This window comes from Myzus persicae, unplaced genomic scaffold (assembly GCF_001856785.1).
Source record: "Myzus persicae strain clone G006 unplaced genomic scaffold, MPER_G0061.0, whole genome shotgun sequence".
Taxonomy (NCBI): Eukaryota; Metazoa; Arthropoda; class Insecta; order Hemiptera; family Aphididae; genus Myzus; species Myzus persicae.
The window spans coordinates 988,597-1,004,653 of record NW_019101991.1 but is presented as its reverse complement, the minus strand read 5'-3'; the positions used below and the strand labels follow the sequence as shown (position 1 = coordinate 1,004,653).

Here is a 16,057-nt window from a genome sequence, read left to right as displayed (position 1 = left end):
TTATTACCATTTAATTTATAACTTTAGAGATATTTGGGCAGAAGACATGTATTTTATTTATTTTATTATTGACCGAACTATCATATTATAAACATAATTTATATCAAATAACTTAACATATTTCTTAATATAATATTATATTATATAATTTGCTTATATTATTTTGAATTTATTAGTATATTATTATATTATATTATACGCTTATATTTTGAATTTATTAATATATTATTTATAATGATATCTATCAATGGGCTTGGAATTTAATACATTTGCATATTTCTTAGAAAATTACGTATAATTCATCGCAACTTTTTTTATTAATAATAATAAAAAAATGCATATTTTATAAAAAAAAAAATCTTCATAAAAAATAATTCCAAAATAATTTTCAGAATGATTTATCATTGAATTCATATTTTAAAGCTTTTTTTTAAGCTTACGAATGTACATATTTCATTGAATTTATTGAGCTCCAAGTCCTGGATATCAACAAAGGTTAGGTTTATACACCATTTACACTTTGATATTATCATGTAATTACTGGATACAATATATTTCATTAGATTTATAATTTACTTGCATTAAATAATCAATATTGTATATGATAACTAGGACTTTGAAGTTATTGCATTTGCATACTTTTTTATATTTGCTTATTTATTTCTAAATAAGCTACAAATCCATTTGATGCAAATACGAACTTTTTATGACAACTTTGCAATTTTCATTATTTTTTGGGTATACAGTAGAATTCGCTTTATAGGAACAAATTTTCATAGTCCGAATGAATGTTTTATTAACAAAATGTTATTCAGTTAATAGGGATAGACTGTTAATGGGTACAAATAGGTCACCTCCCTGGGTCCAAATTAAGCGAATTCTACTGTACTGTAAATTTTGAACTTTCTAATTGTACACATGAATTTTAGTGATAAATTAGTTTGCTTCTATAAAAATACATAAGTTTAATTAAGAAAAAATGAAATTAATAACCTGTAATATCTTCATTCTTTATTTAGTATGTATGTATGTTATTTCAATGATTTTACAATACAAGTCTATAGTTGTTTATTCCAACAATGACAAATGTACCACAAGAAATTTGAAATATACATTCAACTGATATTCTCGTTTTTAAATATTATTGAGAAGTATTAATATTATCAAAAGCTGCTTTGTCTTTTAATTTCTGTCTCATCTTCATGGAAGGAAATAAATGTAGGGGATAAGTCCCCCTCAAAAATGTCAATAACTCTCACCTCTTCTAACAAAAAATTCCTTTATTTTTGAAAGATTATTTGTTAGCCACCCTCCCTTAATATTAAACTCTATTTGCTTATATGCTTGTCAGGTATTCTTATGACTAAAAGTTAGCTGTTATGCTGTTTGTTACGACATGTTAGTTTTGGTTATGTTGAATTTTCATTAAAATACTAGCAAAAAAAGTTCTTAAGACAATTTTGATATTTTTCTGCAATATTGCAATCAATTTTATAAATTTCTTTAGTGCAATAACTTCCAAGCTCTAATGTTAGAAGTACTTATAACACTAGGAGAATTCTTTAGCAATACTGTAGAATCACAATTAGGTATATTGTGCCAATTTTATTTGTGTAACATTAAGTATTTACCATTACTAAAATGATATAATTTGTTATGTTATCACCATGTGGTCGGTAGGTACATAATGAACTTGGTTTTTTTATCTCTTTTTGGATAATTTTATAATAAAGTACTCAATTTAGTGGTGGTTTTGTGGATGAGGCACCACCTAACTTGTAACTAAATTTAAAAAAAATTGTTTACTTTATATTTCTTACTATTTTGAATTTTATTCGTTCGCTTTAATTTAAAATGTTTTATGTATAATAGATATTAGATGCATTATAGATGAACAGCAATTTATATATTTAATTTTTTTTGTTAAAGATAAAAAATGTGTGGGAAATATTCTATTAAAAATATCTAACGTTAACTATGAAAATAATCTTTTATGAATTTCTAACCGAAAAAAATGTAGAAAATTAGAAATAATTCTCGTGACTATAAACAGCACAAAATGGGGTCTAAATAGTTAAAACATTTTACCGCATGTGGAAAATGTTAATATTAGTATTTGGTAAAAAAAAAAAGCTAACGAACTCCGATTGTGTACGACTATTGTTTTGGCTTAAGACTGTTTCGTAGAGGGAATCTCGTGAGCGAGAAAAACGAGTTACGATCGACCGCCATATGGCTTATGCCGGTGGTATAGTTGAAGCTCGGTGTAAAAAAGTGTACAGTCGTTGCTAAATAAATTGGTACGACCGCGGCAGGGGATAACGGAAAACCAGAGGTTCTCCGTATTTTGATGTTATTACCGAATACCAAAATATAGTGGTGTAAGTTAGTAAATACTAAATCCATCTATAATAATATATTCCATAATTTCCATATCACACAAAATCAATGAATATTGTCATTGTCTGAGGAGGTGGTTTATCTTTTACATTTATGTAAGCAACTTGGTGGAGCGTGAAAGCTGCCGAAAGTCGAAACGCACCGCCACCGCCATATCAATTTATCTTGAAACGACTGTACACTTATTTGACCTCAAGCGCTCAGTTGAAATCATTGATCCAACTGCTGATATCTTTGTTTTTATTATCTATGATCTAAACAGACCTTACTGCACCTATTACACTAGGTACGAAGTACCCACATTAGATCAAATAGCATCCTTAAACGAACTCCTGTTTCATCGTTTTCCCCAGTTACCAAATTTACATGATTAGTATTATGTAAATACTGACGATGCCTGATAAGTTATGTCTTCGGTGTTTCTGTATGAAACCTTTAAACGGTTTTAGGAAACTTCCGTGTGAAAGGAATTCAAGGCTTTTGTGTCCAACCGTCCGCCGTGGGTGATGTTTGATTACTTTCTATTGATTTTGTAATCAGAGCTCTTAATACATGTGTAGAAATCTGCGATATTATATGATATACGACTATACAATACGGTCTGAACAAGGGTTAAGAATAGATACAAATGGTCTGCAAGCCACTTCGAAAATAGACTGTAGTAGGAAAGATGAATCATAAATACGAGAATTCTGGAATGATATAAACGACAAGGTATGATAGTAATATTTGGTAAATATAATATCATGAATTTCAGAATTCATGATATAAACAAAAAGTTATGGCTTATGATCATAACTTTTTGGAGTTGGGGAAATTATAACAGAGTAATGACTTACAACTAATAATAACTTAAAAAACTTACTAATAATAATTTAAAGCAATAATATGATCAAGTAAGCAAGTGACGTGTTGCTCGAATTTCAACCAAATTTGAAGTTTTGCGAATTGCGATCATACCAATATACCATAATGTTGTAATTTTATCATAATATTATCATGATGAATATAAGATAGGTACTATCTATCGGCGATAATGTTCAAAGTGGGCGAAACCGTCGACGACTCGGATTTTCAATGGTGTATACACTGTGCTTTGTCAATGGTATTCACTTTGCTGTGTTATGTATTATGACAAAAGCCGAGACGGCCATTCATAACCTAACCTAAAAGTTTTTATCGTAAGTTTTTCCAACATTTAATAGGTATTCAGTATTGCATGATGGTATTCATCATGGCTGGTTATTATTGGCGAATCGTCACTATTCATTACTAATTATTATGCGATATGACGTACCTATGTAATATAAAAGAACACCGCTTGACCCGCCGATTGATTTCACGAGACACCAAACGTCGAATGCTCGCATGCGATTGGCTGACTTTTACGTTTGTACCACACAGGTCTATAAATATTTAGGTCAATGGTCTGAACTATTAAACAAAGTAGTTGATATTATTTTCGGTAGGGCTACGGATCGGCAGTTCTCACGTAACTTATTGTCGTGTTCCCTATAATATTATGGTAAATTCCTATTCTGATCAGCTGTTTCTGCCCGGAAATGTCTTGAATTGTGCCGAGTTCAGTTTTTTCACACAACACGAGAGATGTCCTAGTTAACCGAGAAGTGCAAACCAAAGAGTAGTTACCCTTGTGAGTCGTGAAGACAAAAATAGTGACTTAGGGAGAGGTGGTGCAAAAACGGAGGTTATATACTGATGGAACCTGCTAATGCTTAGGTTGTGCCCTACTGGCGGAAGTTCAACTGGCGAGTGGGTTAAGATTGACAAACATCGATTGAACGATGATCATATCAGACAGCGGTGATCCAGAAAGTTGTTAAATAAATGCCAGATTTCCAGGCATGGGACATTATATAACTTCTTTGGGGTCCGACCGCCAATAGAAAATATCATGATACAAGAGGGGGACGGTGATGATCTACAAAGCGTGACTAGGAGTAAGCCGCGATCCGCTGCCACGAGAAGCGGGGCTGCGTCTAGTGCAGTAAGCTTTTTACATACTACGATACCGACAAAGAGAAATTAAATAGCAATAAATACCAACTTGAACACGTCTAAAATAGCGTTACTCGTAGCTACAAGTAACTGTAAGCTTTGTCGGCGCTCGATGTTGTTATACCTGCATTCAACACTATATAATATTTTGCAGCTATGAATTGTGTCGCGTAATCGCATTGGATAGTAAAAGTACTACCGTCGTACGCGCCACCGTCGGTACTGTGAGAAACTACCAACTACTAACTAGTACGAATTCATCTGCTCCGTCGTTGAGTCTCCTGTCGTTATGTTAGCCATCTGTCGTTTTCTATCGTTCTGAATTACGTAACTATCGTTCTCGTCAGCATATTCCCGCATCGCGAATATACGACTACCGAGGGCTGCCACACACCACCATAACAATTGTGAGTATTGTATTGAGTATTTTTACACACCCTAAATCGCTGTTTAGAGTTGCACCTTAACGGAATAATTTTTTTGAACTTGATACTTCCACCTTTTAGCAACTCGGTTTCTTTGAGTTTCTAACCTAATAAAATTGTCGTTATTCTCTATCGCACCCACTCGAATATTATATATACATCACTAGGGAATATGGGTGTGTACCGCACATTGCGGTTCTTGATTTATGTTCGTCACTTTTAAATACCTAAATTATTTAAGTATAATTCATATAAGGTTCGTAATAAATTATAAATTATATTTTACGTCCAGGTATAGGTATTATATTATATTAAAATACATGTATATTGTGAATTATATTCTATTTACGTGCTTTTTATTTCGTCCTAGTATTAAAATAAATAATTATATAATATTGTTGTAATATAATTATAATAATAATTAATATTGTTATTATAATTGACTAAAATTTTTGTTAGTTTACATGACATTGTTCTTCTATTCTTGCATTACGTGTTTTTAAATTACCATTGCAATTAAACACAATTCTAGTCCTGTGGAGTTAATCATCGAGAGTATATTTCTAGTCAAATGATATTTCCGTATCCACATAAACTCTAATGCTTTTTTATGACACCTATAGTTATTTTAGTTTGGTCATTATTACTATATCTGTCATGTATACTGTATAGTGACGATATCGACTATTTTAAACAATATTTAAAAACATCGTTCAAAATGTAAGTAAAATATGCAATAATATGCTTTATACTAAAATGATGCAAAAAATATGTAAAATAAAAATTTAATTATGTGTAGCTATCAATAGGAGGAAATTCATGGATATCCACTGTTCCAGATTTTTGAAGAAGGATAATTTTGTTACATATATTTACTACTTGCAAATGTTTCATTGTAAAATATTTTAATTCAATTTAAATATTTCCTATGGATTCATTTGAGTTAAAAATAAAACACTTAAACCTTATAAGAAACGTATTTCTTGTGTTTTTCAACCATATGTACCTATCAAATTGTAATATTGTAAAAAAATTATATTTCTAGTTTGATTCTTTTAACCATATTGTTTGGTAAAAAAACGTCCTAACATTTACTCTAATTTTACAAGACATGCAATTGAAAAAGGAAATTAATAGGTACCTACTTCATACCTGGCAGCAGTGGCGTATATAGGGGGGAGGCCCCCTAGGCCAGAGCCCATAATGAAATTGCAGGTTCAATTAAAGCATTGCATGTATATTTACACTGTTTACAGTTTTTCTCCATGATTAAGTTAGCCGGTTGACTAAAGTCATTTTTGAGGAATCAACAAAGAAATGTTATATTGACGGGACTTGCTTCAATGACTTATTGACTTTGATCTTAAATTCATAGTAAGATAACATTAAAATATATAAACGACACTGTCAATATTTTTTAAAAAAGAAACAAAAAAATTAATTTAACATAATAATTATAAAATTGAATTGCGCAATTTTTATTTGTACTGTATAATATGTCATAATTATTAATTATATAACCACGCAGCTGCTCCCTTAAAAATGTATAATTATGGCTATGCTGCTTGACTAGTGATAATTGATAAATTGGCCCATAGTGAAAATAATTCGTATATACGCCACTGCCTGGCAGTATATTCTACGTCAATAATAACATTTTTATATTTTAACAAACGCTACAATTTTATTGTGTACATATAATAAACTTATGAACCTAACATAATTCTACAATATTATACTATTATATATGTATCATAATCCTATTTACTGTTGCATTACCATTGTAAATTAATACGTAGATATAATGAGGTAAATGTAATATCAATAATAGCAATACCACATATAAGAAAGGGTGAAAATGCTTATTAATTATTTGTATAACACCAACTTGATCTATTTTTTGTACACCTTCTATTATATAGAAAAAAGTGATGATGTTTGATTATTTTTAGAGATGTTAAAATACAGTTTTTTTTTTGTTGTAAAATTACCGTACTATAGAAGTATTGTTCGTATTGAACCTTGCTGCATCTTAAAAGGCTTAAACTATCGGAAATGGAACTCTGGTTATAAAACTAATAACCAATATTTTAAAATGGATTCATAATTTCAGAAAACATTTTAAAAGCCACAATAATGCAAGAATTATTTTTGAGTAAATTACTGTTTAAACTCTTGCTACCAAACGTGGTATACTTAGTGGCTAGAAATAATTAAAATTTAAAATAATGTTCCTAGTTACATGCAATTCATAGAACCTAAATTATATTCTTAAACATCAAATTCATATTCTAATAATATTAAGTAATATTTGTTTTTAATACAACTTATATAAAATAATTGTATTCTATATGTCTACATGTATAATAGGTACTAACTCACATCTCTAATTATTTTGTTAAGAGGCGCATACCGCGACCTATGCATCCTTGTCTCCGCCTTCCAAATGTACAACATAGCAAAAACTGTATTGCGCGGGACAATTTTTCTCGCACCATATTTGTTGTAGAACTACCAAATTTTCACAACACGAAAATAAGAACTTTATCTGTGCAACAGCTTGCTTATTTTTGATTACACTATCAAATTATTTTTTATGAGGAAATGAAAAAAACAAAATGTTTAGAAGCAAATAACTTTTATGGTATTCATGTTATCTAAAATATAGGCACGCTGTTGCACGCATAATTTTCTACTTTATATTTTCAGAAATGTTGAAGCGACTACTACAAACAGAAAGATTAAAGTTGTCCCGCTCAAAACAGTATTGGCTATGTTATACATTTGTAAGACGGAGACCACACATGAAGGTGTGACGTCTTCTTAATGTTATTAGAAAATTGTAATTTAATTTAAATTGGATAATTATAAATATAATTTACTATGAGTTGTAAGTAACTAAAAAAAGGTGCATTATTTTAAATTAAAATTATTTATTGTGACTATTGCCGGGTTACATGAACAATCACTAAAACAATAGTGAGCTAATGACCCCTTAAACATGGTTTAGCGGCCCATGATAGGTCCATTAAATTTTATTGGCCCGTTAAATAAATAATTTTTTCGTGATCCCAGCATATGAGTCTTAAGAGAACGCTACATCCGAATTTTTGTCTTCGTCTTACAAGTGCGCAATGTGTGGTAAAATTATGATCAACAATGCATAGGCTCCCCCAAAAATATAAACCTGGGGGGGGGGGAGAAGCAAAGTCGAAAATATCTGACAACACAGTAAAAACTATTTTTGTCAAATAATAAAACAATTAATAGGGCATGCCCCCGGCACCCCCTACAATAGCCAATGCAAGGTTAGGTTTTGAGTGAGGCTACTGTGAAACTTAATGATAAAAACTTAATCTGTATTAGATGTCGTGTGTTGGTATTTTACCAAAGTTTTTAAAAGAGTTATGATATTTTAAAATAATTTTATATGGGTGCTTCTTAAAATTCAATGAAAATTTAAAAATCGCCAAACAACGTAATACGAACACATATTATAGTGTTCTTACCATTAAGTTTTATAGATGAATATATTTCAATTCACTCTTATTTATTAAAATGACGAACCTAAACGTTAATTGCTGCTTAGAGTAAATTAGCTATGTTACGCCCTTGTAAGACTGAGATAACAAAGAGGGTGTAGGCGTCCTCTTAGTTAATTTATTTTTTATAAAACATTTAAAAAATACAAATATTTAAATTGTTCGAAAATAAAAATAACATTATTTTTACAAATATATTGAGAGTGATTCACTTAGCATAACCTGAACACATTTTGAATGGGACCTATATTTCTAAAAATTATCTTACCCGTTCAACTAAAATTTTGTTATTATATGATTCTCATTTACTCAGACTAGCTTAGATCTATTTAAAATACTTTTTCTTTTCCTAAAGTTTTGTTTAGGTTTATTTTTAGTTCCCGTCAATGTATAGGTACTTAACATTTTTAGTACCTTTTGAAACGGTAAAAATTCTTCAATTTTCTTCAACAGCATCTTTGCTGGAAATTGAATCTTATTGGTTCTTTGGGGGGTCAAAAGTAAAAAATTTAAAATGATTTTCAAAAGTGTCAGGAAAATCAACGAAAAATCAAGGAAAAACTGAAATTTTTACGTAAAATCATTTTTTGAAAAAATCAATTTTATTTTTTAGTGTTACATGAATTTTTCACAATAATTATAATACCAATTTTTATGATCTATTCAATTATAAATATATAAACAGTTATTTTTTATAGACAATTTAAGTTCAAATGTTGATGAATTTACATATTAAAACAAAGAATAACAATCTTAGTTATTTTATTGTTTTGGGTGAAACAAATGCATATTAAGTAGTTCTGTCCTCGGTTCAAAAAAATTAAAAATTTAGTTATTTTATTGTAATTCAAAAATATTATTCGTGGGTACTAGAGACTTTTAGAGTAAAGTGTTATGTTTTTAAGCAGACAGTAGTACCTATACTGAAGCCAATTCAAAGTCATTGCGTAGTTATATACCTTAAGTGAAATATTCAATTGAATTTTTAAGTGTACTTACCTGAGGTTCATATGGCATACAGGAAATGTTTGCAACATAAAAACAGATACTTTTTAAGCACCACGGTTTATTAATTTATATTAAAATAAAGTTAGCACATTAAAACAAATTTTCAAAAATATCTGATTATTTAAATGCACAATACATTACAGTATGTGGTCTACTTTTCAAACTATTGGGCGAGTACTGAACATATTTTATTATGTTAAAAGTATCAAATTTAAAATTACTTTATTGTCATGTGATAAAGTTATAATACAAAAACATACTATTTTTCTTTAATAACGGTTCTAAAACCGTGCCTATGTATCTTTAAGATTTTTAAACTGCTATTATAAAAACGTATGAAGTACCTAACAGTGTTTTGCATTCAACAAATTAGGTTCTTTTTATGATGAATATTTTGATAAATAAGATGATATCTTGCTATCCATTTAAATGTACTAAATTTAAATGCAAGAATAGAGCAAAACTGCTTAATGGTAAATGGTTATAAGTAGTCATCTATATAATAATGTGTCAACAATGCTATTATTACAATGGATAAACTAATATCAGAAAATGTAAGCAATTATAATAAAACTACAAAAACTAAAAAAAAATCTAACCAAGAAAAGGTAAAGAGAAAATATGTATATAAATTGTACAAGATACCTTCCTTTTTTTAAGTTCTTAGTTCAATTTCAATTTACAGTTATGATTTTATTAAACTATACATAATATTATATATTTATATTTAAAATTTTTTAATTACAGTTCATAATTAAATAAGTTTATATTTTTTCAAAGTATTTTGTATGTCTACAATCTATGAACATCTGACTGCTGAATTCAAATAATTTTTCAGAATCACAAATATAGGACAATAAAAAGATCTTTTGAACTTCTAGTGGTCCAAATTTTTGAAGGGTACCCTTTTGCCACCCCACTTCATTCATCTAAACTTTAAATATTTAAGATTCATAAGCTACTAGTTCAAAATTCAACTTTTATGTATTGAAGTACCCTGAAAATATTCAGTTTTTCTCTTTAAAATGAAAAAGTATGTTATTATCTTTCGTAAAAATTTTTAAAATTATTAAGATAAAAATGCTTTAACAATATGTTTTGAAATAATTATAACTGTTCAGTTATGACTTGTTATCAATTCAAATTTCGAAAAATACTATTTCATAAAGAGCAAAGTGTACTTATTTATTAAAATATTCAAACAGTAATAATTATGATCAAAAGCACAATGCCATGTGTGTATGAACGTTTTGATCTGAACGACAATCAACCATTCAATAAATTTGATATGTAATTATTGTAAATTGTTTAATTTCTTTTTTTAGCTCTATTTTGATCCCAGTACCAGAACCATTACTATCAATGATTCATACAGATCGTTCTTGTATGCTTAAATGCAGCTGTTGTAACAGAATATTTTGTCTAGAAGACACTTTTCAGGTAGCACAAATAAAGAATCCAGGTGTGCAAAACCCGTGTTTGGAAAGTATGAAATCTGTATTACATCTTTGAAATAATTTATCAAAATTGTTAACAATAAGAATAATTAAATACAATATATGGTTAAGACAAAGCACAAACTAGTGTTTGAAAAATATATTGTTTTAACAAAATATTTATTAATAACCTATTTTTAAACCTAGTTTTGAATAGTCTTGATTGATATTTCAGTTTTTCAAGTTGTTAAACGTTTTAAATTGTGTTGTTAAACGAATATATATATATATATGTATAATTTTTTTATAGATGCCACTGACTTAACTGGTCCCAATTTGTGTTTGTGTGTTGGTTGTTACCAGGCCACAAAAAAACCAACTTCTTCAAAAAATCGTTCAAAACGTCACTGTATTATAATGAATTGTGACCAAACTGCATGTCATATTTTTGATTCAAAATTGAAGGATGAATTAAATACTTTTTTGATGGATAAAGTATGTAAAATACATATTTCAATTTACAAATTAAAATAAAAACCTTCATTATCATATGAATACTTTTAATTATATTATTAACATTAATTTAGTCTATTTTAATTTTAAGATTAAACATAATATATATGTAATAGAAATATATAATATTTTCATTTTTACAATAATATGTTAAGTATGATATTCTCCTACCTTTTTGCTACCTCATTTTTTATTAAGATTCGATACTGACCATTTTTAAGGTGTTCCATATAGGCAATAACCTAAGCGTCTGACTGTGCGTAAAATAAGTATCTGATCACTCCTGCACGTTCACATGCATGTCAAAAACGAGCTACGCGAATATTATTTTTTTACAAAATCATAATTATTTTTGTGAATTGCAATTAACTTATTCACCCTGCAAATTTCTAACAACATATTATTTGAATTTGTCATAAAATTTGTCTAAAAAAACAACCTCCATACATTGTTTAATTAATTTGTTCACTTCTATATTACTAATATTTTAAAATCTTCTTTGTAAAGTTTAACAGTTTAATTTCAAAAAAGTAGAAAAGTTCACTTATGTTTTCAAATGTTTTGTCCAATAACTAGGATAAAGTCAGTATAATAGTTATGATTTGCATAAGATCTTATTTTAAATTTTTTAAAAAACAGAAACGAGATCAGATCCTTTTATTAAGTTTTGAACTTTAAAAGCTTAAGTGAATTATAAGTTTATTCACTATCAGTTACGACTGAACCACCCCTATTTGAGAAAAGCCGTAAGTCACAAAATATCACAAATTGAGATATTGAGTGAAATTAATCAAATGATAGACGGATCATGTGGGAACATTCGCAAAAAAAATATTTTATTTTCCACTGTAAATAATCAGAATGAAAGAGAAATAACCATGCATCACTGGTAGCGTACAAACAGGTTTTTCTCGTTTTCTCCGAATTACCTTTTATTGACTTACGTCGTATCTCAAATAGGTGGTTCAACTATAATAGTGATATGTTTATTTGCAAAAAAAATGTCTATGTTGATGACATAACTTGTAGTGTAATAATAAAAATATTATAAAAGTAAGAGCTTGAACTATTTGCAACCCTCCAACCGCCAGTAGGGTACTTATACAACTGTATAAGTTACATGTATTGATAAAATAACAACAATTGATTGTAGAAAGGAAAATATGTTTTATAATCAAAAATGTTAGATATAACTGATTTTCAGTTATAAATACATATTTAGTTAGCCTATTTATGCATACAACTGAAATACACTACTAATACTTGTCCACCATAAATATTTTGGATTATGATTAAAATAAATACAAATTTACTCCGGTGTTAATTAAATAAGGAACTTAGTTATATCATTAACAATAAATAAGTTTACAGTTTATAAAATATTTTAATCTAAGTATGTTTTTGTTAATTTTAGGTCAAATTTAGAGTCCTGAATAATGAGGAAGAAGCATTGCATAAAATTTGTTTTTGCAATGCACATTATGATCAGGTTGTTAAACAATATTAGTAATATTATATTTGTGTACCTGCTGTGTCCTATATAAGACTCACATAGATAATAAAGATATGGATGGATCATAATATACAAGAAAGCGATGTACGACATAAGATAACGCTGGTTACTAAATTGGTTTGCATTGGTTCAAATGTGGTTGACTGTAGTTGTTAGTTGGTTACCGATAATCGTGGTGATTACTAACCATATTTAGGTAACCACTGCTGTACATTATACATGATTATATATATATCTTAAACCGTGGTACTATACCAATATAATGGTAACTAGCTTTCTCTTCAAACAATCGTGAATACAATAGGATAGGCCATCCATATCTTTAATATATATGAACACACATGTTTATTGAAGTTCATATTTTGATACCTGTCAATTGATTTGGAATATTCACTGAGATAGATAATATACATTGGCAATAATATATTATTTAAGTGGGAATATTATAAATAGTTATTTTTATTTTTATTTAGGTACTGTTAATAACTCAATGTGAGTTGTGTGGAAATCGATCGATGCATAAGTATCAATTGCACGAAGACAATGTGAGTGAATATCAATTGATTCTTGATGAAGATAATATTCCTGTCACAATAAAATATGGCATTCTTATTTGTAATCCATGTCACGTTTATATATTATTGCGAAGAGATAAAACTACAATAATTACATGTGAATTAAAAAAGCTCATTGACGCTTCTAAAACAAGGTACTGATTTTGTTTTAGATAGCAAATCTATATTATAGTATCAAATGAAAATAAATTTATGCGTATATTACTCGGTATTATTAAAAAATATTTATTTTTTCTATGGTTTAATGGGTAGAAAAATGTAAGTAACTTGGTACAATGACCATACGTAAAAAATCTAAAACATGATCATATACGATAATGCATTAGACATAATTGCTTTTATATGCGTATCTAACATATTTTACAATGTGAACTATAATATTAGGTATATTTTAATAAAGATTTAACCTGGGTTTGAGGTAAAATGCGTATTTGAGGTTAATACTTAAGCACTAGTGAATAATTAATTTATATTTATTTTTAGGATTATAAACAAAAATATATTAAAAACAAAAGGATTAGAACGTATTCAATTAGCAAAAAATGAAATAAATATGAACAAAAAAGAGGAAAACAATCAATTATTAACGGTTACATCTCTACCAACGAATAGAAGTAATTTTTCAACTGCTGATTTTTCTATGCCATCTAAGACAGTATCATCAGTATTAGCACTCAACACTATCACAACACCACCTCTATTAGTAAATTCAACAGCGACATTAATGCAATCAGTAACAACCGTTTTAACGACGACGATAGGAACAGCGCTGGCAACAGATAAAGCATCTCTGACAACGATTACACAACCAATAGTAAAAACGCCGGTGACGACATTAACGAAGGCAACGGAGGATATGAAATTAATAGTGAAAATAGGAAAATTAACAGCGTTAACATTAAAACGAAAGAGGCAACCGACATTTCTCGATGAAAATTCTTCTGTGCCAAGAACCAAAAAATATGTTGTAAGCCGGCTGACTGTATCTACTGACTGTAAAAACCACACTATTCGGGATCATAAACCTACACTTCCAGTTCAAAAATCAACAGTTCCTGGTGTTGAACTAACGAATCCTGTTGATAACCCCATAATTTCAATTCACAAACCATCATTCCAAGTTGTCAAACCTACGGCAAACGTAGATAAATCTATGATTCCTGATCACAAACGTTTGTATAATAAATCATTAGTTTTTTCATCGATTCTAAGACCGATCTTTAGTTCAAAATGGCCTGTACCAAAGAAACATAAGAAAACTTTAGAATCAGTTTCAACAGCGAAGAAACCAACTCAACTGCAAACGAATTTATCAATTCAGAATACGTTAGATTTACGGTCTACGTTACCGCGTACTAAGCTTCCCGAGTTGAGTTGTCAAAGAACTGGGACTACAATATTATCGTCTGCCACTCTAGACATGATCCAAGAGATCAAGGTTCCAATTGATAAACTTACGGTCTCCGATCACAAACCTTTATATAATAAATCAATAATTTTCTCACCGGTTCTAAAACCGTTCTTTAGTTCAAAATCGACTGTACTAAAAAAAAGAGAGAAACCTCCAGAATCAGTTTCACCAATAAGAGAACCAAAGCAACTGCAAACAAATCAATCGTATCAGAATATATTAGAGGAATGGTCCACGTCATCGCGTACTGAGGTTCCCAAGCTGAATTGCCAACGAGTTAGTCCAACAACATTGCCACCCGTTACACCAGACATGAACCAATTAGTTGAAAATCTTAATATTTCAGTTGATGAACCTACGATTACTGATCGTAAACCGTTGGGTAATGAACCAGTTTTCTCACCAGTTGTAAGACCATTCTTAAGTTCAAAATTTACTGTACTAGAAAAAAACGGGAAATCTCCAGAATCAGTTTCACCAATAAAAGAACCAACTCAACTGCAAACAAATAAATCGTATCAGAATACGTTAGATTCACGTTCTATATTATCGCGTACTGAGTTTCCCGAGTTGAGTCACAAAGGAGCTAGTTCAACCCCATTGTCATCCACTACACCAGACATGATACAACTATTTGAAAATCTTAAAACTCCGTATCCTAATGGGATAGCATTTATTAACCATCTGCTTAACTTGGAAACGTGCCGTAATCTAGGGACTTTAATTGTAGGAAATAATAAAACCACATACCGTCAACGAACATCTAATACTGCAACAACTTCTAATCATAACTTACAACGTTCTCCAAAACATGAGGAATATTAAATTACATCGTATTCTTACGATGACAGAAATGCCCTGACATATGATTACGATTTGAGTGACAAATGTTTACCATTAAAAGACTATAAAAATTCAGTTTCACACTTAGGCCCTGTCAAGAAAACTTCTAAACCCTGCAATATGCCTAAAAAAGTCCAATTTACCTAAAAACTTTATCAATAAACCGTTTCAATATCACGACAGTGATGGTTGCAAAAAACAAGACATTGGTTTATCCAAAAATGCTGCCATCGCCAACTACCCAGATATCACTATTGCTACTATCACCTCTACTATCAATATGCCCATCACAACCACTGTCGTTCGCTTTTTACACCATATCTGAAGCAATCACAACTAGCAACTGTCGAAATGGCCGCTGTGGCCACCAAC

General features: G+C 29.4%; 1 protein-coding gene across 1 annotated transcript; it reads left to right on the top strand.

The window, feature by feature from the left end:
- Positions 1-3,595: 3,595 nt before the first annotated feature.
- On the top strand, positions 3,596-15,695 carry LOC111030927 (zonadhesin-like). Its single transcript, XM_022310661.1, has 7 exons — positions 3,596-4,511; positions 4,574-4,826; positions 10,720-10,880; positions 11,141-11,325; positions 12,758-12,832; positions 13,330-13,565; positions 13,915-15,695. Exons 3-7 carry the CDS (start codon positions 10,757-10,759, stop codon positions 15,665-15,667), a joined length of 2,373 nt encoding a protein of 790 aa, XP_022166353.1. The 5' UTR covers positions 3,596-4,511; positions 4,574-4,826; positions 10,720-10,756; the 3' UTR covers positions 15,668-15,695.
- The last annotated feature ends 362 nt before the right edge of the window (positions 15,696-16,057 follow it).

Excerpts from the sequence above, each read along its gene's own strand:
- LOC111030927 (XM_022310661.1), top strand. The coding sequence starts at position 10,757 with ATGATTCATACAGATCGTTCTTGTATGCTTAAATGCAGCTGTTGTAAC. Across the intron at positions 11,326-12,757 it reads ATACTTTTTTGATGGATAAA|GTCAAATTTAGAGTCCTGAA; the intron begins GTATGTAAAATA and ends TGTTAATTTTAG. Across the intron at positions 13,566-13,914 it reads ATTGACGCTTCTAAAACAAG|GATTATAAACAAAAATATAT; the intron begins GTACTGATTTTG and ends ATTTATTTTTAG.